A 21,710-nucleotide genomic window follows, 5' to 3' on the forward strand; every position below is an offset into this window, starting at 1 on the left:
ACTTGGTTCAACACAGCAGGTAAGAAATTTCTTGGAACTGTTACTTTGTTCTGCAAGTCTGAGAATAATTATTCCTGGCTCCAAAAACCAAATGAGGGATAAATGCTCAGAAATAAATATTGTCTGTACAACTGATATTTAACACAGCACTGAAAATAGGACAGAATGTTACAAAATGACTTTTAAACTGAAAGGCTGGATATAAACATCACAAAATGGTAGCAGATCCTTATCCAGGGATCCTTCACTTCACTTTCCCCACTGCCCGCTGCTGTTTCCTTTTCTTCTTCAGCAGTTTGCGTTTGAGCCGAGATGCTGCCTCTCTCTCCTGGATCTCGTGGATTCTCTGCTTAAATCTCTGCTTCCCCTCCTTTAGTTTTGAAAGCTCCTTTCTTCTCTTTAACTCCATCTCTGGGTCCTTTAAACAGAGAAAGAACAGAGTCGACATCAACCAAACCAGCTGGCAGGAGTGGGGGAAGGGAGAGTTGTGTGTGGAGTTTACCTCCCCCTTTCTCAGGGGCAGTTATGGATGATCCTGCCAGTAATTCTCACTTCCTACAAAAGAATATTTTACAGCCGAATTTCCTGCCCCCCACTGTGCAAACTGCGAGCCTGCTGCTCTGAGGCATCATTCGGATTGCCTGAGTAGACAATGGCCAAGACCAAAGATGGCACTGCTGAAATCATCTCAACAGGGTGGTAGAGTACTTCAAATGAAACTGGAATCATTTTTGCGAAACACTGCACTCTGTATCATGGAGGACAACAAGATGTGGAAATGAATCACAGCTGCTTGGAACCAGAATCCACAAAGCCAGTTAGCTTGTAAAAAGTACATATTGGCCAGGAATAATAGCCTGTGGAACAAGCAGTGATAGTTAAACCATTGGATATCACTGAAAACTGCAGTCTGTCATCCGGCTGGCATGTGCTTGATGATAATAGCTATGACATAAGCAACGATGGGATTCCCTGACAGTGTCTGCCGAGGGAGGGGATAAGGATAATGCAGAAATTTGCAGTCCATCTGATGTCAGGCAGACATTAACTGCACACAGGTAGAGATTGCACACCCACACTGGCACAGGCAGTGTGGACACGCTGGAATGACGGCAATAGATCTCTGCACATGTGCATACCGACATTTGGTGTTGGCAGGACACACTGATTTTAAAAATTGTTTTATGCCATTTCCTAATCAGAGAAAGAGTAAGATAGACTCTTGTTTATTAGTGATCCTTCAGCATGCGGTTGACAGCAAGAGCTAAACTGTTTTCCCCATGAGTATAAAAGTTGGAGTGTTATGATAAGGTTATATAAGGCATTGGTGAGGCCGAATTTGGAGTATTGTGTACAGTTTTGGTCACCTAGTTACAGGAAGGATGTAAATAAGATTGAAAGAGTGCAGAGAAGGTTCACAAGGATGTTGCCGGGACTTGAGAAGCTGAATTACAGAGAGAGATTGAATAAGTTGGGACTTTATTCCCTGGAGCGTAGAAGATTGAGGGGAGATTTGATAGAGGTGTATAAGATTTTGATGGGTATAGATAGAGTGAATGCAAGCAGGCTTTTTCCGCTGAGGCTAGGGGAGAAAAAAAACCAGAGGGCATGGGTTAAGGGTGAAAGGAGAAAAGTTTAAAGGGAATATTAGGGGGGGGCTTCTTCACGCAGAGAGTGGTGGGAGTGTGGAATGAGCTGCCGGATAAAGTGGTAAATGTGGGGTCACTTTTAACATTTAAGAAAAACTTGGACGGGTTCATGGATGAGAGGGGTGTGGAGGGACATGGTCCAAGTGCAGGTCAGTGGGTCTAGGCAAAAAATGGTTCGGCACAGACAAGAAGGGCCAAAAAGGCCTGTTTCTGAGCTGTAATTTTCTATGGTTCTATGTACCTTTCCTTCCAGAATCATATCCTTCCTTTTGTTAATTTCTTTCTTTTCGTCAAAGTCAGTCGACTCCAGTTCCTGGGATTAAACAGAAACACATTCATCTTCAGTGCTGCCAAAATTCCCATCGGATTAAATCATGGAGCATATGGAGAGTGGGAAAACTGCCCACCTGCCTTCTCACAGACCCCGGGGGGGGGGGGGGGGGGGGGGGGTCACTCCATATCTCTACAATAAAACCTGAACCAGGGAGTGTGACCAATACCGGCTACTTACAATCTCACACTCGCGCCGAGTCACATTCACGTGTGTGAGAATCTTCAGCACATTCTTCTCATCCACAGGAAACTCTTTCAGTTTGGTCTCTGTTGAGGAAATTAAGATTTAAATTGTGAAACCATCAAATCTGAAAAGTCTGCAGCTTTTTCACAAACACACACCTGCAAACTGCACCTCCCACACACATGGCCCTGCCTCACCCCGCCCGGCTTTGCACACAGATGCCCCTCCTAACCCTCCAGGTAATACTCACTTGTTTCCTCTTCAATCGCATGAACTAGATGAATGTCATACTGAGTAACAAGAGTGACAGAGATGCCATGGCGACCTATAAAAACAGAATGATTAAAACCATTTAATCACAGGCCAGAGGGCAGAAAAGAGAATCTGGAACAGTCCCCCCGACTACCTGCTCGGGCAGTGCGGCCAACTCGATGGATGTAGATTTTCGGCAGTCCGGGTGTGTTATGGTTGATGACAACATGGACGGAGGGAATATCCAGACCACTGCGAAGAAAAGGGCAGAGTTAAGGATTTGTCACCAGTGCATCTTCCCACCACCACCCACTTCCCCAATGACCTCTGGCCTTTCAATCAATACCGAGAAGCGACGTCTGTAGCCACGAGGATCTTGAAAATGCTCGACTTAAACTGGGAGAGTGTGGAAAACCTCTGCTTCTGTAGAGAAAAAAAAAACCCAATCAGAACAGCCCGCATCCACCCAGAGCTTTACTCTGTATTTAACCCCGTGCTGTCCTCGTCCCGGGAGTGTCTGATGGGGACAGTGTAGAGGGAGCTTTACTCTGTATCGAGAACATAGTGCGGAGATGCCAGCGTTGGACTGGGGTGAACACAGTAAGAGTTTTAACAACACCAGGTTAAAGTCCAACAGGTTTATTTGGTAGCAAATACCATAAGCTTTCGGAGCGCTGCTCCTTCGTCAGATGGAGTGGAAATGTGCTCTCAAACAGTGCAAACAGACACAAAATCAAGTTGCAGAATACTGATTAGAATGCGAATCCCTACAGCCAGCCAGGTCTTAAAGGTACAGACAATGTGGGTCGAGAACATAGAACATTACAGCGCAGTACAGGCCCTTCGGCCCTCGATGTTGCGCCGACCTGTGAAACCAATCTAAAGCCCATCTAACCTACACTATTCCAATATCATCCATATGTTTATCCAATGACCATTTAAATGCCCTTAATGTTGGCGAGTCCACTACTGCTGCAGGCAGGGCATTCCATGCCCCTACTACTCTCTGAGTAAAGAACCTACCTCTGACATCTATCCTATATCACCCCTCAATTTAAAGCTATGTCCCCTCATGCTAGCCATCACCATCCGAGGAAAAAGGCTCTCACTGTCCACCCTATCTAATCCTCTGATCATCTTATATGCCTCTATTAAGTCACCTCTTAACCTTCTCTCTAACGAAAACAGTCTCAAGCCCCTCAGCCTTTCCTCATAAGACCTTCCCACCATACCAGGCAACATCCTGGTAAATCTCCTCTGCACCCTTTCCAATGCTTCCACATCCTTCCTATAATGCGGCGACCAGAACTGTACGCAATACTCCCAAGTGCGGCCGCACCAGAGTTTTGTACAGCTGCAGCATAACCACCTGGCTCCGAAACTCAATCCCTCTACCAATAAAAGCTAACACACCATACGCCTTAACAACCCTATCAACCTGGGTGCCAACTTTCAGGGATCTATGCACATGGACACCGTGATCTCTCTGCTCATCCACACTACCAAGTATCTTACCATTAGCCCAGTACTCTGTATTCCTGTTACTCCTTCCAAAGTGAATCACCTCTCACTTTTCCGCATTAAACTCCATTTGCCAGCTCTGCAGCTTATCTATGTCCCTCTGTAACCTGCAACATCCTTCCGCACCGTCCACAACTCCACCGACTTTAGTGTCATCCGCAAATTTACTAACCCATCCTTCTACGCCCTCATCCAGGTCATTTATAAAATGACCCCAAAACAGATCCTTGCGGTACACCACTAGTAACTGAACTCCAGGATGAACATTTCCCATCAACCACCACCCTCTGTCTTCTTACAGCTAGCCAATTTCTGATCCAAACCACTAAATCACCCTCAATCCCATGCCTCCGTATCTTCTGCAATAGCTTACCGTGGGGAACCTTATCAAACACTTTACTGAAATCCATATACACCACATCAACTGCTTTACCCTTATCCACCTCTTTGGTCACCTTCTCAAAAAACTCTAAGGTTTGTGAGGCACGACCTACCCTTCACAAAACTGTGCTGACTATCCCTAATCAAATTATTCCTTTCTAGATGATTATAAATCCTATCTCTTATAATCCTTTCCAAAACTTTGCCCACAACAGAAGTAAGGCTCACTGGTCTATAATTACCAGGGTTGTCTCTAATCCCCTTCTTGAACAAGGGGACAACATTTGCTATCTTCCAGTCTTCTGGCACTATTCCTGTAGATAATGACGACATAAAGATCAAAGCCAAAGGCTCTGCAATCTCCTCCCTAGCCGCCCAGAGAATCCTAGGATAAATCCCATCCGGCCAAGGGGACTTAGCAATTCTGGAAAGTGTGAAAATAGATAACACCTCCTCCTTATGAACCTCAATCTAGTCTAATAGCCTGTATCTCAGTATTCTCCTCAACAACATTGTCTTTTTCCTGTGTGAATACTGATGAAAAATATTCATTTAGCGCCTCTCCTATCTCTTCGGACTCCACGCACAACTTCCCACTACTGTCCTTGACTGGCCCTAATCTTACCCGACTCATTCTTTTATTCCTGACATACCTATAGAAAGCTTTAGGGTTTTCCTTGATCCTACCTGCCAAAGACTTCTCATGTCCCCTCCTGGCTCTTCTTAACTCTCTCTTAAGGTCCTTCCTGGCTAACTTGTAACGCTCAAGCGCCCTAACTGAGCCTTCACGTCTCATCTTTACATAAGTCTCCTTCTTCCTCTTCACAAGAGATTCAACTTCTTTAGTAAACCACAGTTCCCTCACTCAACCACTTCCTCCCTGCCTGACAGGTACATACTTATCAAGGACACGCAGTAGCTGTTCCTTGAACAAGGTCCACATTTCAATTGTGCCCATCCCCTGCAGTTTCCTTCCACATCCTATGCATCCTAAATCTCGCCTAATTGCATCATAATTTCCTTTCCCCCAGCTATAACACTTGCCCTGCGGTATATACCTATCCCTTTTCATCGCTAAAGTAAACGTAACCAAATTGTGGTCACGATCACCAAAGTGTTCACCTACCTCCAAATCTAACACCTGGCCTGGTTCATTATCCAGTACCAAATCGAATGTGGCCTCACCTCTTGTTGGCCTATCTACATACTGTGTCAGGAAACCCTCCTGCACACATTGGACAAAAACTGACCCCTCTAAAGTACTCGAACTATAGCTCTTCCAGTCAATATTTGTAAAGTTAAAGTCCCCCATAACAACTACCCTGTTACTTTCGCTCGTATCCAGAACCATCTTTGCAATCCTTTCCTCTACATCTCTGGAACTTTTCGGAGGCCTATAGAAAACTCCCAACAGGGTGACCTCTCCTTGCCTGTTTCTAACCTCAGCCCATACTACCTCAGTAGATGAGTCTTAAACGTTCCCAGTGTGTCTGCCTCCACCACCTTGCCCGGCAGCGCATTCCAGGCCCCCACCACCCTCTGTGTAAAATACGTCCTTCTGATATCCGTGTTAAACCTCCTCTCCCCCCCCCCTCACCTTGAACCTATGACCCTTCGTGAACGTCACCACCGACCTGGGAAAAAGCTTCCCACCGTTCACCCTATCTATGCCTTTCATAATTTTATACACCTCTATTAGGTCACCCCTCATCCTCCGTCTTTCCAGTGAGAACAACCCCAGTTTACCCAATCTCTCCTCATAACTAAGCCCCTCCATACCAGGCAACATCCTGGTAAACCTCCTCTGCACTCTCTCTAAAGCCTCCACGTCCTTCTGGTAGTGTGGCGACCAGAACTGGACGCAGTATTCCACATGCGGCCGAACCAACGTTCTATACATCTGCAACATCAGACCCCAACTTTTATACTCTATGCCCCGTCCTATAAAGGCAAGCATGCCATATGCCTTCTTCACTACCTTCTCCACCTGTGACGTCACCTTCAAGGATCTGTGGACTTGCACACCCAGGTCCCTCTGCGTATCTACACCCTTTATGGTTCTGCCATTTATCGTATAGCTCCCCCCTACATTAGCTCTCCCAAAATGTATCACTTCGCATTTATCTAGATTGAACTCCATCTGCCATTTCTTTGTCCAAATTTCCAGCCTATCTATATCCATCTGTAGACTCTGACAATGTTCCTCACTATCTGCAAGTCCAGCCAATTTCGTGTCGTCTGCAAACTTACTGATCACCCCAGTTACACCTTCTTCCAGATCGTTTATATAAATCACAAACAGCAGAGGTCCCAATACAGAGCCCTGCGGAACACCACGAGTCACAGGCCTCCAGCCGGAAAAAGACCCTTCCACTACCACCCTCTGTCTTCTGTGACCAAGCCAGTTCTCCACCCATCTAGCCACCTCCCCCTTTATCCCATGAGATCCAACCTTTTGCACCAACCTACCATGAGGTACTTTGTCAAACGCTTTACTAAAGTCCATATAGACGACATCCACGGCCTTTCCCTCATCAACCATTCTAGTCACTTCTTCAAAAAACTCCTCCAGGTTAGTGAGGCATGACCTCCCTCTCAAAAACCATGCTGACTATCGTTAATGAGTTTATTCCTTTCTAAATGCGCATACATCCTATCTCTAAGAATCCTCTCCAACAACTTCCCGACCACGGACGTCAAGCTCACCGACCTATAATTACCCGGGTTATCCTTCCTACCCTTCTTAAATAACGAGACCACATTAGCTATCCTCCAATCCTCTGGGACCTCACCTGTGTCCAGTAATGAGACAAAGATTTGCGTCAGAGGCCCAGCGATTTCATCTCTCGTCTCCCTGAGCAGCCTTGGATAGATTCCATCAGGCCCTGGGGATTTGTCAGTCTTTATATTCTCTAAAAAACCTAACACTTCCTCCCTCGTAATGGAGATTTTCTCTAACGGTTCAACACTCCCCTCCGAGACACTCCCAGTCAACACATCCCCCTCCTTTGTGAATACCGACGCAAAGTATTCATTTAGGATCTCCCCAACTTCTTTGGGCTCTAAGCATAATTCCCCACTTTTGTCCCTGAGGGGTCCGATTTTTTCCCTGACAACCCTTTTGTTCCTAACGTATGAATAAAATGCCTTGGGATTCTCCTTAATGATCTTACTGAAACATCTAAACACCGGAACCTGCAACAACCATTCCTGTCCCTGCTCTATCCATGTCTCCGAAATGGCCACAACATCGAAGTCCCAGGTACCAACCCATGCTGCAAGTTCACCCACCTTATTCCGGATGCTCCTGGCGCTGAAGTAGACACACTTCAAACCACCTTCCTGCCTGCCGGTACACTCCTGCGACCTTGAAACTTTATTCATGACCTCACTACTCTCAACCTCCTGTACACTGGAGCTACAATTCAGTATCTAACCCCGTGCCGTACCTGTCCTGGGAGTCTTTGATGGGGACAGTGTAGAGGGAGCTTTACTCTATCGTACCCCGTGCTGTGCCTGTCCTGGGAGTGTTTGATGGGAGCCATGACGTGGAGATGCCGGCATTGGATTGGGGTGGGCACAGTAAGAAGTCTCACGCCACCAGGTTAAAGTCCAACAGATTTATTTGGTAGCACTAGCTTTCGGAGCGCTGCTCCTTAATCAGGTGAGTGAGGACTTGTGTTCACAAACAGGGCATGTACAGACAAACTCAATTTACAAGATAATGGTTGGAATGCGAGTCTTTACAGGTAATCAAGTCTTAAAGATACAGACAATGTGAGTGGAGAGAGGGTTAAGCACAGGTTAAAGAGATGTGTATTGTTTCCAACCAGGACAGTTAGTGAGATTTTGCAAGCCCAGGCAAGTCGTGGGGGTTACAGATAGTGTGACATGAACCCATGATCCCGATTGAGACCGTCCTCATGTGTGCGGAGCTTGGCTATCAGTTTCTGCTCAGCGACTCTGCGCTGTCGTGTGTCGTGAAGGCCGCCTTGGAGAACGCTTACCTGAAGATCAGGCTGAATGCCCGTGATCGCTGAAATGTTCCCTCTGTATTTATTTCCGTGCTGTACCTGTCCTGGGAGTGTTTGATGAGGGACAGTGTAGAGGGAGCTTTACTCTGTATCTAACCCCGTGCTGTACCTGTCCTGGGAATGTTTGATGGGGACAGTGTAGAGGGAGCTTTACTCTGTATCTAACCCCGTGCTGTACCTATCTTGGGAGTGTTTGATGCCCATCGCAGAATTCAGTAACCCCCTCCCCCGAGACAGAATTGTAAGGTCTCAGGTATAGTTATTTATAGAAAATGTAAGTTGTTTAAAATACTTAAATCCAGATCAGCAATTTTAGTTTGACATCCAATCTTATCAAAAGTTCAGGTTAAATGTGATTCCGGACTGAGGAACACTCACCTGCTTCATCATAGAGTGCAGGGCGCCACAAGGGAAGTTAAACCTCCGCAGCATCATGTTCAGAACCTGGCACATTCTGCAAAGCACAAAGTTAGAATCACACACACATTCTCCCATTCGGGACCACCGTCTCACACACAGGAATATACTCAGATACACAAACACATTTAACGCTCTCTCTCTCTCTCAAACTCACTGTACTCATGGAACCTACTTGCATGTGTTTGTGAAAATGATAATGGACCAATCCTCATGTTCATCCTGAAATCTCTGAATCATGTGCACAAGGAAAGCTTCCTTCACTCGCTCGGGAACCAGGAGGTATCGCTGATCCAATTCGGCTACTGTGCGAACTCTACAGAGAGACAGACAAAGCAACTCAGTGCAAATGCTTTCCGTACAGCCTGTCCTCCCATAAGAGCAACTTGCCACAGCTGATCATCACCCTCACAAATATTGCACGCTGTTCAGACCACAAAGTTTAACAAGGGAATTACCTCATCACCGGAACGTACATACATTGCACTCATTTCACTGGACAGAGTAGAGGGAGCTTTACTCCGTATCTAACCCTGTGCTGCACCTGTTTTGGGAATGTTTGATGGGGGATAGTGTAGAGGGAGCTTTACTCTGTATCTAACCCCGTGCTGTACCTGTTCTGGGAGTGTTTGATGGGGACAGTGTAGAGGGAGCTTTACTCTGTATCTAACCCCATGCTGTACCTGTCCTGGGAGTGATTGATGGGGTCAGTGAAGAGGGAGCTTTAGAAACATAGAAAAACTACAGCACAAAACAGGCCCTTCGGCCCCACAAGTTGTGCCGAACATATCCCTACCTTCTAGGCCTACCTATAACCCTCCATCCCATTAAGTCCCATGTACTCATCCAGGAGTCTCTTAAAAGACCCTATTGAGTTTGCCTCCACCACCACTGACGGCAGCCGATTCCACTCGCCCACCACCCTCTGTGAAAAACTTCCCCCTAACATTTCCCCTGTACCTACCCCCCAGCACCTTAAACCTGTGTCCTCTCGTAGCAGCCATTTCCACCCTGGGAAAAAGCCTCAGAGTCCACCCGATCTATGCCTCTCAACATCTTATATACCTCTATTAGGTCTCCTCTCATCCTACGTCTCTCCAAGGAGAAAAGACCGAGCTCCCTCAGCCTATCCTCATAAGGCATGCCATGCCACTCAATCCAGGCAACATCCTTGTAAATCTCCTCTGCACCCTTTCAATCTTTTCCACATCCTTCCTGTAATGAGGCGACCAGAACTGAGCACAGTACTTTACTCTGTATCTAACCCCTTGCTGTAGCTGTCCTGGGAGTGTTTGATGGGATCAGTGTAGAGGGAGCTTTACTCTGTATCTAACTCCTTGCTGTACCTGTCCTGGGAGTGTTTGATAGGCACAGTGTAGAGGGAGCTTTACTCTGTATCTAACTCCTTGCTGTACCTGTCCTGGGAGTGTTTGATGGGGACAGTGTAGAGGGAGCTTTACTCTGTATCTGACCCCGTGCTGTAGCTGTCCTGGGAGTGTTTGATAGGCACAGTGTAGAGGGAGCTTTACTCTGTATCTAACTCCTTGCTGTACCTGTCCTGGGAGTGTTTGATGGGGACAGTGTAGAGGGAGCTTTACTCTGTATCTGACCCCGTGCTGTAGCTGCCCTGGGAGTGTTTAATGGGGACAGTGTAGAGGGAGCTTTACTCTGTATCTGACCCTGTGCTGTAGCTGCCCTGGGAGTGTTTAATGGGGACAGTGTAGAGGGAGCTTTGCTCTGTACATAAACCCGTGTTGCATTTTTAGTTACTCAGTTTTTGATTCCCAGAAGAAAGGCTTGTTCATGGCGATCTTCTTCAGCTCCTGTAACGTGTCGGTGAGGGTAGCACTGAACAGAAGTGTTTGCCTTTGGGCTGGAACAGCCCCCATGATCAGCTCCAGATCCTGTGTGAAATCTGTGCAGCCTTGTTCCAACAGCCTATCAGCTTCATCCAACACCTAGGTCAAAGGGAAAATGTTAACCACAAAAGAGTGTCACATTAATGGGTAAACAGGAGTTAGACCAGCAGCAACGAGTCTAACGTCCTGCAGCACAACTGGAAGGAATGTCCAGACACAGAGCCATTCCTGGGAGCAATCCCGACACCTTAATGCAGTGCGAGAGGAACGGCTACGGAGAGACGATGTGCAGTGTTGCCCCTGGGGTCATTATGTGGTTGGGTCAGTTATATCCAGGATGATGGACAGGGCATGGACAGAGTGGACAGTCAGAAGCTTTTTCCCAGGGTGGAAGAGTCAATTACTAGGGGGCACAGGTTTAAGGTGCGAGGAGCAAGGTTTAAAGGAGATGTACGAGGCAACTTCTTTACAGAGTAGTGGGTGCCTGGAACTCGTTGCCGGGGGAGGTAGTGGAAGCGGATACGGTAGTGAATTTTAAGGGGCATCTTCACAAATACATGGATAGGATGGGAGTAGAGGGATATGGTCCCCGGAAGGGTAGGGGGTTTTAGTTCAGTCGGGCAGCACGGTTGGTGCAGGCATGGAGGGCCGAAGGGCCTGTTCCTGTGCTGTAATTTTCTTTCTTCTGTGATGAGATGAGACAGGTGCAAGCAAAGGAAAATTAACCGTATCTTGTTTAAATTATGAAGGGTTTTGATGCAGCGGATGAGAAAGTCTGTCTCTGGGTGTAATGTCAGCAATTTAAAATTGTGACAATGAGAGGGATTAAGGCAGGTTTACACTGACTGTTATTAAAACAAACCATATCTTGCCACAGGAAGCATTTATACCTGTTACTGGAAAAATTAATATATAAACGGCAGGCTATGGACTGAAAGATAGTGAGATTGGTTTGGGATTGATACAGGGCTATGGAGAGAGGGCAGTGGGATTAAATGAGATTTGGATTTATATAACCACTTGTACAACATTCATTCTGCCAGAAGGGTGCCCCTCCCCGCCCCGAAAAGTGTCATTGAACTTGATGCTCCAATTTGTGGCAGGAAATTTGCTCTGACCCCTGCCCCCCCCCCTCCTCCCAAGGCTCCCTCCCACTGCCCCCTCCAGCAGACCCCAGACCCTCCCCCTGTCACCGACCCCCTTCTCCAGCCCCTGCCCCCAGTGAGGAAATGGAGTTGGTGGAAGATCAGCGCAGTTCCCAGTTTCCAACACAAGGGAAATTGATTGTTTCCAGACTCAATCCTACCAGAAACTTGATTTTTTTCAGGCTGAAGGTGTTGTTGCTCCGTATGTGGTCAGCTAACCGTCCTGGGGTTGCTATGACAACATGAGGTTTCCTGGAAAGTTCTAGAGCCTGTGTGACCATGTCTGTGGGCGGGAAATGTTCAGAGAATAAATTGGAATCAGGAAAAAGGCATCAAAAGATGAGAGAGAATCTCTGACACGTACTTACCCATTCCACCGACAATCACACAATCCCTCAAACCTATAGGCTTCCCCAGGACTCGGAATTGTTCCGCAATCTGATAGGCCAACTCCCTGAGAAAATCACAAAGACATCTTAGTTCAAGCTCAGTTTGATGTCCAGCTCACTCTCAATCTTCTCACCTGCCTTTAAGGGGTAACAGCATGATATCACCAGAAGTGAGGAGTGTTAAGTGATCCAGTCTCAGTTTTACTTTGGCCTGTGAGTAGAGCGCAGCACACACAGCTCTGCTGCTGGTGGCTTCACACTTTCTGTCCATGTATATATGTTCTCAAGTGCCCCGTCTTAATAAACAAATCGATAAAGTATTTACTCAATCCCTTGTGAATGATTGGTGTCTTTATAACAACACAACATGGTGCTCAGCGATGGTTAAACAGCCTGGCAGAGAGATTCAGTACAGGAACAACATGGCGAACAGCCTTTGATCATGCTACATGATGTGAGACAATGTTTTAGAACAAAGAGCAAAGAAAATTACAGCACAGGAACAGGCCCTTCGGCCCTCCAAGCCGGCACCGACCATGCTGCCCGACTTAACTAAACCCCCTACCCTTCCGGGGACCATATCCCTCTATTCCCATCCTATTCATGTACTTGTCAAGACGCCCCTTAAAAGTCACTATCGTATCTGCTTCTACTACCTCCCCCGGCAACGAGTTCCAGGCACCCACCACTCTGTGTAAAAACCTTCCCTTGTAATCTCCTTTAAACCTTGCCCCTCACACCTTAAACCTGTGCCCCCCTAGTAATTGCCTCTTCCATCCTGGGAAAAAGCCTCTGACTATCCACTCTGTCCATGCTCCTCATAATCTTGTAGACTTCTATCAGGTCGCCCCTCAACCTCCGTTGTTCCAGTGAGAACAAACCAAGTTTCTCCAACCTCTCCTCATAGCTAATGCATTCCATACCAGGCAACAACCTGGTAAATCTTTTCTGTATCCTCTCCAAAGCCTCCACATCCTTCTGGTAGTGTGGTGACCAGAATTGAACACTATATCCCAAGTGCAGCCTAACTAAGGTTCTATAAAGCTGTAGCATGACTCAATTCCCCGGCCGCTGAAGGCAAGCATGCCGTATGCTTCTCCACCTGCGTTGCCACTTTCAGTGACCTGTGTACCTGTACACCCAAATCTCTCTGCCTATCAATACTCCGAAGGGTTCTGCCATTTACTGTACATTTCCTATCTGTATTAGACCTTCCAAAATACATTACCTCACATTTGTCCGGATTAAGCACCATTTGCCATATCTCCGCCCAAATCTCCAACTGATCTATATCCTGCTGTATCCTCTGATGGTCCTCATCGCTATCCGCAAATCCACCAACCTTTGTGTCATCCGAATTGTACTAATCAAACGAGTTACATTTTCCTCCAAATCATTTATATATATTACAAACAGCAAAGGTCCCAGCACTGATCCCTGAGGAACGCCAATAGTCACAGCCCTCCATTCAGAAACGCACCCTTCCACTACTACCCTCTGTCTTCTATGACCAATGATGTGGAGATGCCGGCGTTGGACTGGGGTAAACACAGTAAGAAGTTTAACAACACCAGGTTAAAGTCCAACAGGTTTATTTGGTAGCAAAAGCCACACAAGCTTTCGGAGCTCACAGAGTTTCACTGGCTGTCTTGTCTGGAGACAATACACATCTTTTTAGCCTGTCTTGATGCTCTCTCCACTCACATTGTTCTGTTTCTTAAAGACTTGATTAGTTGTAAGTATTCGCATTCCAACCATTATTCATGTAAATTGAGTCTGTGTCTTTATAAGCTGTTTGTGAACAGAATTCCCACTCACCTGAAGAAGGGGCTTAGAGCTCCGAAAGCTTGTGTGGCTTTTGCTACCAAATAAACCTGTTGGACTTTAACCTGGTGTTGTTAAACTTCTTTCTATGACCGAGCCAGTTCTGTATCCATCTTGCCAGCTCACCTCTGATCCCATGCAACTTCACCTTCTGTACAGTCTACCACGAGAGACCTTGTCAATGGTCTTACTGACATCCATGTAGACAACATCCACTGCCCTATCCGCATCAATCATCTTCATCACTTACTCAAAAAACTCAGTCAAGTTAGTGAATCACGACCTCTCCTTCAAAAACCCATGTTGCTTCTCGCTAATACATTCACTTATTTCCAAGTGGGAGTAAATCCTGTCTCGAAGAATCCTCTCCAATAATTTCCCGACCACTGACTAAAGGCTCACCGGCCTGTAATTACCTGGAAAATATACCTACATCAGATGGACTGATAGCAGTTCATCATCACCTTCTCCAGGGTAATTAGGGATGGGCAGTGAATGCTGGCCTAGCCAGCGACACCCGCACCCCGTGAAAGAACAAAAATAAATGACATCTCACCATCTGAAGTGTTTGCCAAGATTAAAATGACCTGGAGGGCAGGTCATTGAGTGTCTTTAAGACAGGGATAGATTCTTGATTAATAAGGGGATTAGGGGTTATGGGGAAAAGGCAGGAGAATGGGGATGAGAAAAATATCAGCCGTGATTGAATGGCAGAGCAGACTCAATGGGCCGAGTGGCCTAATTCTGCTCCTATGTCTTATGGTTTTAAAATGATATGTCCCTAGAAAACTGGTAACTACTCGTTATTGGCTAAGGTTGATACAGGAGCAAGCACCAACATACCAACTGTGCAAATTCTAAAGGACAATATATCCACAGATATGGAAGGACATGGCAAAACCTACGGAAGTTAAAGTTAATTTATTAGTCACAAGTCAGGCTTACATCAACACTGCAATGCCGTTACTGTGAAATTCCCCGAGTCGCCACACTCCGGCACCTGTTCGAGTGAATGCACCTAACCTGCACATCTTTCAGAATGTGGGAGGAAACCGGAGCACCCGGAGGAAACCCATGCAGACACGGGGAGAACGTGCAAACTCCACACAGACAGTGACCCAAGTCTGGAATCAAACCTGGGTCCCTGGTGCCATGAAACAGCAGTGCTAACCACTGTGCTACCATGCCGCCCGCCTACTGCTCACCTTTCAGCATACAACCATTCATTAAGTCCATGTGCAGGATCCATTGTCCTAGAGGACATTACACTCAATTCTCCTGGGTGTCACAGATGTTCTACATTGTGGAGACGAAAGGCCATTGACCTCACTCCAATGCCAATCGGTCAGACTTTATAGCGCACAACAGCCTCAAAGTATACCTATAATCTCAATTCATGACCTAACATTGGAATATCAAAGATGTTTTGACAAAATTGGCAGTTTTAAGGGAGTTGCAATGTTCCACTTGCAGGAATTGATCTGGTCCATTTTACACAATGCAAATGCCAGCAGCAATGGAAAAAGAAATGGTGAAAGATCCCAGACTACAGAAAGATTGGCCTGATTCAATTCCGCTTGTCCATGAACATGTGGCACCATTTTGGCCTTGCCAGGGTTAGGGCTCTCCTCTGGAGTCATTTTTAAGGCTGGCAGGTCATGATTCTGGAATCGTTGTGATCCGATATTCTTCAACAACTTTATCACTCTCAGATGAACGTTGATCAGACGAGAAGACTCTTAAGAATGACCATTTATCGGCCGGGTATGAAGAATGAGATTGGAGTCCTCATAATTGGAGTCGACAAAAATCTCTCCCTCCATGTCAACAAAATAAATGAGATTGTCATCGACTTCAGGAAGCGTAAAGGAGAACGTGCCCCTGTCTACATCAACGGGGACTAAGTAGAAAGAACAAAGAAAATTACAGCACAGGAACAGGCCCTTCGGCCCTCCAAGCCTGCACTGACCGTGCTGCCTGACTTAACTAAAACCCCGTACCTTCGGGACCATATCCCTCTATTCCCATCCTATTCATACAAAGAACAAAGAACAATACAGCACAGGAACAGGCCCTTCGGCCCTCCAAGCCCGTGCTGCTCCCTGGTCCAAACTAGACCATTCTTTTGTATCCCTCCATTCCCACTCCGTTCATGTGGCTATCTAGATAAGTCTTAAACGTTCCCAGTGTGTCTGCCTCCACCACCTTGCCCGGCAGCGCATTCCAGGCCCCCACACCCTCCGTGTAAAATACGTCCTTCTGATATCCGTGTTAAACCTCCCGCCTCCCCTCACCTTGAACCTATGACCCCTCGTGAACGTCACCACCGACCTGGGAAAAAGCTTCCCACCGTTCACCCTATCTATGCCTTTCATAATTTTATACACCTCTATTAGGTCACCCCTTATCCTCCGTCTTTCCAGTGAGAACAACCCCAGTTTACCCAATCTCTCCTCATAACTAAGCCCTTCCATACCAGGCAACATCCTGGTAAACCTCCTCTGCACTCTCTCTAAAGCCTCCACGTCCTTCTGGTAGTGTGGTGACCAGAATTGGGTGCAGTATTCCAAATGCGGCCGAACCAACGTTCTATACAACTGCAACATCAGACCCCAACTTTTAAACTCTATGCCCCGTCCTATAAAGGCAAGCATGCCATATGCCTTCTTCACTACCTTCTCCACCTGTGACGTCACCTTCAAGGATCTGTGGACTTGCACACCCAGGTCCCTCTGCGTATCTACACCCTTTATGGTTCTGCCAATTATCATATAGCTCCAGTATTCATGTACTTGTCAAGACGCCCCTTAAAAGTCACTACCGTATCTGCTTCCACTACCTCCCCCAGCAACGAGTTCCAGGCACCCACTACTCTGTGTAAAAAATCTGCCTCGTACATCTCCTTTAAACCTTGCCTCTCGCACCTTAAACCTGTGTCCCCTAGTAATTGACTTTTCCACCCTGGGAAAAAACTTCTGACTATCCACTCTGTCCATGCCTCTCATAATCTTGTAGACTTCTATCAGGTTGCACCTCAACCTCCGAAGTTCCAGTGAGAACAAACCACGTTTCTCCAACCTCTCCTCATAGCTAATGCCCTCCATACCAGGCAACATCCTTTTCTGTACCATCTCCAAAGCCTCCACGTCCTTCTGGTCGTGTGGCGACCAGAATTGAACACTATATTCCAAGTGCAGCCTAACTAAGGTTCTATAAAGCTGCAACATGACTTGCCAATTTTTAAATTCAATACCTTGGCCGATGAAGGCAAGCATGCCGTATGCCTTCTTGACTACCTTCTCCACCTGCGTTGCCACTTTCAGTGACCTGCATACCTGTACACCCAGATCCCTTTACCTATCAATACTCTTAAGGGTTCTGCCATTTACTGTATATTTCCTATCTGTATTAGACCTTCCAAAATGCATTACCTCACATTTGTCCGGATTAAACTCCATCTGCCATCTCTCCGCCCAAGTCTCCAACTGATCTATATCCTGCTGTATCCTCTGATGGTCCTCATCGCTATCCGCAAATCCGCCAACCTTTGTGTCGTCCGCAAACTTACTAATCAATCCAGTTACATTTTCCTCCAAATCATTTTATATATTACAAACAGCAAAGGTCCCAGCACTGATCCCTGAGGAACACCACTTGTCACAACCCTCCATTCAAAAACGCACCCTTCCACTGCTACCCTCTGTCTTCTTTGACCGAGTCAGTCCTGTATCCATCTTGCCAGCTTGCCTCTGATCCCATGCGACTCCACCTTCTGCACCAGTCTGCCATGAGGGACCTTGTCAAAGGCCTTACTGAAGTCCATGTAGACAATATCCACTGCCCTACCCTCATCAATCATCTTCGTCACTTCCTCGAAAAACTCGATCAAGTTCGTGAGACACGACCTCCCCTTCACAAAACCATGTTGCCTCTCACGAATACGTCCACTTATTTCCAAGTGGGAATAAACCCTGTCTCGAAGAATCCTCTCCGATAATTTCCCCACCACTGATGTAAGGCTCACCGGCCTGTAATTACCTGGATTATTCTTGCTATCCTTCTTAAACAAAGGAACAACATTGGCTATTCTCCAATCCTCTGAGATCTTCCCCGTAGTCATGATGTGGAGATGCCGGCGTTGGACTGGGGTAAACACAGTAAGAGTTTTAACAACACCAGGTTAAAGTCCAACAGGTTTATTTGGTAGCAAACTTTTTTTTTTAATTTGCTACCAAATAAACCTGTTGGACTTTAACCTGGTGTTGTGAGACTTCTTACTGATCTTCCCCGTAGCCAGTGAGGATACAAAGATTTCTCTCAAGGCCCCAGCAATTTCCTCCCTTGCCTCTCTCAGTATTCTGGGGTATATCCCATCAGGCCCTGGGGACTTGTCTATCTTAATGTTTCTCAAGAACCCCAATACCTCCTTTTTGATCTCAACATGACTCAAACTATCTACACGTCCTCTCCCAGACTCATCATCCACCAAGTCCACCAAAGGGTCATGTTTTTAGGTGTCCAGATCATCAACAACCTGTCCTGGCCCCCCCCATTCTGACATTATAGTTAAGAAAGCCCACCAACACCTCTACCTTCTCAGAAGACGAAGGAAATTTGGCATGTCAGCTATGACTCTCACCAACTTTTACAGATGCACCATAAAAAGCATTCTTTCTGGTTGTATCACAGCTTGGTATGGCTCCTGCTCTGCCCAAGACCGCAAGGAACTACAAAAGGTCCTGAATGTAGCCCAATCCATCACGCAAACCAGCCTCCCATCCATTGACTCTGTCCACAGTTCCCGCTGCCTCGGCAAAGCAAACAGCATAGTTAAGGCCTCGGGTGACTGTCTGTGTGGAGTTTGCACGTTCTCCCCGTGGGTTTCATCCGGGTGCTCCAGTTTCCTCCCACAGTCCAAATATGTGCAGGCAAGATGGATTAGCCATGGTGAATGTGTGGGGTTATGGGGATAGGGTGGGGGAAGAGGGCATGGGTAAAACTCTATCAGAGTTGGTGCAGACCCAATGGGCCGACCAGAACTGGGCACAGTATTCCAAATGCGGCCGAACCAACGTTCTATACAACTGCAACATCAGACCCCAACTTTTAAACTCTAGGGATTCTATGGTTCCAGGTATAAGAGCCAGGGTGACAATCTTGACAGGGCAAGTGGTGAAAAGCATAACCAGCAGAGAAGCTTCAGTTAAATGGAAGGTATAGACATAGACATAGAACAGTACAGCACAGAACAGGCCCTTCGGCCCACGATGTTGTGCCGAGCTTTATCTGAAACCAAGATCAAGCTATCCCACTCCCTATCATCCTGGTGTGCTCCATGTGCCTATCCAATAACCGCTTAAATGTTCCTAAAGTGTCTGACTCCACTATCACTGCAGGCAGTCCATTCCACACCCCAACCACTCTCTGCGTAAAGAACCTACCTCTGATATCCTTCCTGTATCTCCCATCACGAACCCTATAGTTATGCCCCCTTGTAATAGCTTCATCCATCCGAGGAAATAGTCTTTGAACGTTCACTCTATCTATCCCCTTCATCATTTTATAAACCTCGATTAAGTCTCCCCTCAGCCTCCTCCGCTCCAGAGAGAACAGCCCCAGCTCCCTCAACCTTTCCTCATAAAACCTACCCTCCAAACCAGGCAGCATCCTGGTAAATCTCCTCTGCACTCTTTCCAGCGCTTCCACATCCTTCTTATAGTGTATCCTTCTTATAGGTATCATCGACCCTCAGCCAACTTTCTATCTGAGAAAGACGCACACTTTCTAATTTCTCTTTATGGGGTGACTGGGGTGAAGGGGAACTATATCAGCATTGTGTGCTGGGTATTCAGGACTTTCCGAGTCCCACCGCAAACCATTCCAATGACAGTTCATGATCTGTTCAAAGTTGTCACCTGGTTGGCGCCAGCGCCAAGCAGAATATTCCATACGGATCCTCCGACAGTTTCTGAAGAATGGGGAGAACAAAGGCTGCCGTTTTGCCGCTGCCAGTTTTCGCGCAACCCAAACAGTCCTGTCCTGGGAGAGAAAACACAAAAATCAACTTTCTGAATGGAGGAAACGGCTCAGGGTCAAAGGACAAGGAGCCAGGCACCGGGGTCACGGGTCACAGGACGAGGAGCCAGGCACCGGGGGTCACGGGTCACAGGACGAGGAGCCAGGCACCGGGGGTCACGGGTCACAGGACGAGGAGCCAGGCACCGGGGGTCACGGGTCACAGGACGAGGAGCCAGGCACCGGGGTCACAGGTCAAGGAGCCAGGCACCGGGGTCACAGGACGAGGAGCCAGGCACCGGGGTCACAGGTCGAGGAGCCAGGCACCGGGGTCACAGGTCGAGGAGCCAGGCACCGGGGTCACAGGACGAGGAGCCAGGTACTGGGGTCACGGGTCACAGGACGAGGAGCCAGGCACCGGGGTCACAGGACGAGGAGCCAGGTACTGGGGTCACGGGTCACAGGACGAGGAGCCAGGCACCGGGGTCACAGGACGAGGAGCCAGGTACTGGGGTCACGGGTCACAGGACGAGGAGCCAGGCACCGGGGTCACAGGACGAGGAGCCAGGTACTGGGGTCACAGGTCACAGGACGAGGAGCCAGGCACCGGGGTCACGGGTCACAGGACGAGGAGCCAGGCACCGGGGTCACAGGACGAGGAGCCAGGCACCGGGGTCACAGGACGAGGAGCCAGGCACCGGGGTCACAGGACGAGGAGCCAGGCACCGGGGTCACAGGTCGAGGAGCCAGGCACCGGGGTCACAGGACGAGGAGCCAGGTACTGGGGTCACGGGTCACAGGACGAGGAGCCAGGCACCGGGGTCACAGGACGAGGAGCCAGGTACTGGGGTCACGGGTCACAGGACGAGGAGCCAGGCACCGGGGTCACAGGACGAGGAGCCAGGTACTGGGGTCACGGGTCACAGGACGAGGAGCCAGGCACCGGGGTCACAGGACGAGGAGCCAGGTACTGGGGTCACGGGTCACAGGACGAGGAGCCAGGCACCGGGGTCACAGGACGAGGAGCCAGGTACTGGGGTCACGGGTCACAGGACGAGGAGCCAGGCACCGGGGTCACGGGTCACAGGACGAGGAGCCAGGCACCGGGGTCACAGGACGAGGAACCAGTCACAGGACCAAGGAGTCAGGTACCGGGGTCACGGGTCACAGGACAAGGAGCCAAGTGGGGGGGGGGGGGGGGGGAAGAGAAGAGAAGAGACGGTAGTCCAGGGGTGGGGGCGGGGTAGTCCCGCGGAGAGGGTCTCGGGGGGAGGGGGGGGCGGTAGTCCCGGTCTCTCACCCCGCAGGATGGCCGGGACGCAGCTCTGCTGCACGGCGCTGGGCTGCCGGATTCCGAGCCGCTCCGCCTGCTCCGCGATCCAGGGCCGGAGACCGAGAGAAGCGAGACCCGCAGCCGCCATGACACCCACCAACGTCATCAACCGGGGACCGGCACAGCGTGATTACATCACCTGGAAACACGTGGTCGCCGCCATCTTTGATGCTGGCAGAGCTCGGTACCCGGATTTACAGCAAAAATCCCAACCAGCTTCATTAACTGGCCCGTCTGTGACCCCACATGACCCTAATTGACCCCCCACCGTGACCCCCCATAGTGACCCCACCAGCAGTCTCACTCTCTGGGTCACATGAATTCCCTCTCCTTTTCCCGAGGTTGTGACTGTCCCACATCCAGCTGCAAATCAA

The 21,710-nt window shown here is 48.2% G+C and overlaps 1 protein-coding gene across 1 annotated transcript; it reads right to left on the minus strand.

Moving 5' to 3' along the window:
• Positions 1-119: 119 nt before the first annotated feature.
• ddx49 (DEAD (Asp-Glu-Ala-Asp) box polypeptide 49) lies at positions 120-21,451 on the minus strand. Its single transcript, XM_078198483.1, has 13 exons — positions 21,304-21,451; positions 19,904-20,027; positions 12,144-12,229; positions 11,937-12,058; positions 10,542-10,729; positions 8,947-9,087; positions 8,733-8,808; positions 2,765-2,841; positions 2,573-2,670; positions 2,417-2,491; positions 2,161-2,249; positions 1,891-1,962; positions 120-418 (listed from the first exon to the last, which is right to left on the minus strand). The coding sequence occupies exons 1-13, from the start codon at positions 21,440-21,442 to the stop codon at positions 245-247; spliced, it is 1,461 nt and encodes a 486-aa protein (XP_078054609.1). The 5' UTR covers positions 21,443-21,451; the 3' UTR covers positions 120-244.
• Positions 21,452-21,710: the final 259 nt, after the last annotated feature.

The sequence above is a fragment of the Mustelus asterias genome, chromosome 26, assembly GCF_964213995.1.
Source record: "Mustelus asterias chromosome 26, sMusAst1.hap1.1, whole genome shotgun sequence".
NCBI classification, from domain to species: Eukaryota; Metazoa; Chordata; class Chondrichthyes; order Carcharhiniformes; family Triakidae; genus Mustelus; species Mustelus asterias.

Excerpts from the sequence above, each read along its gene's own strand:
- ddx49 (XM_078198483.1), bottom strand. The coding sequence starts at position 21,442 with ATGACGTTGGTGGGTGTCATGGCGGCTGCGGGTCTCGCTTCTCTCGGT. Across the intron at positions 20,028-21,303 it reads CGTCCCGGCCATCCTGCGGG|GACAGGACTGTTTGGGTTGC; the intron begins GTGAGAGACCGG and ends TTTCTCTCCCAG. Across the intron at positions 9,088-10,541 it reads TTCTGGGAATCAAAAACTGA|AGTTCGCACAGTAGCCGAAT; the intron begins GTAACTAAAAAT and ends GTCTCTCTGTAG.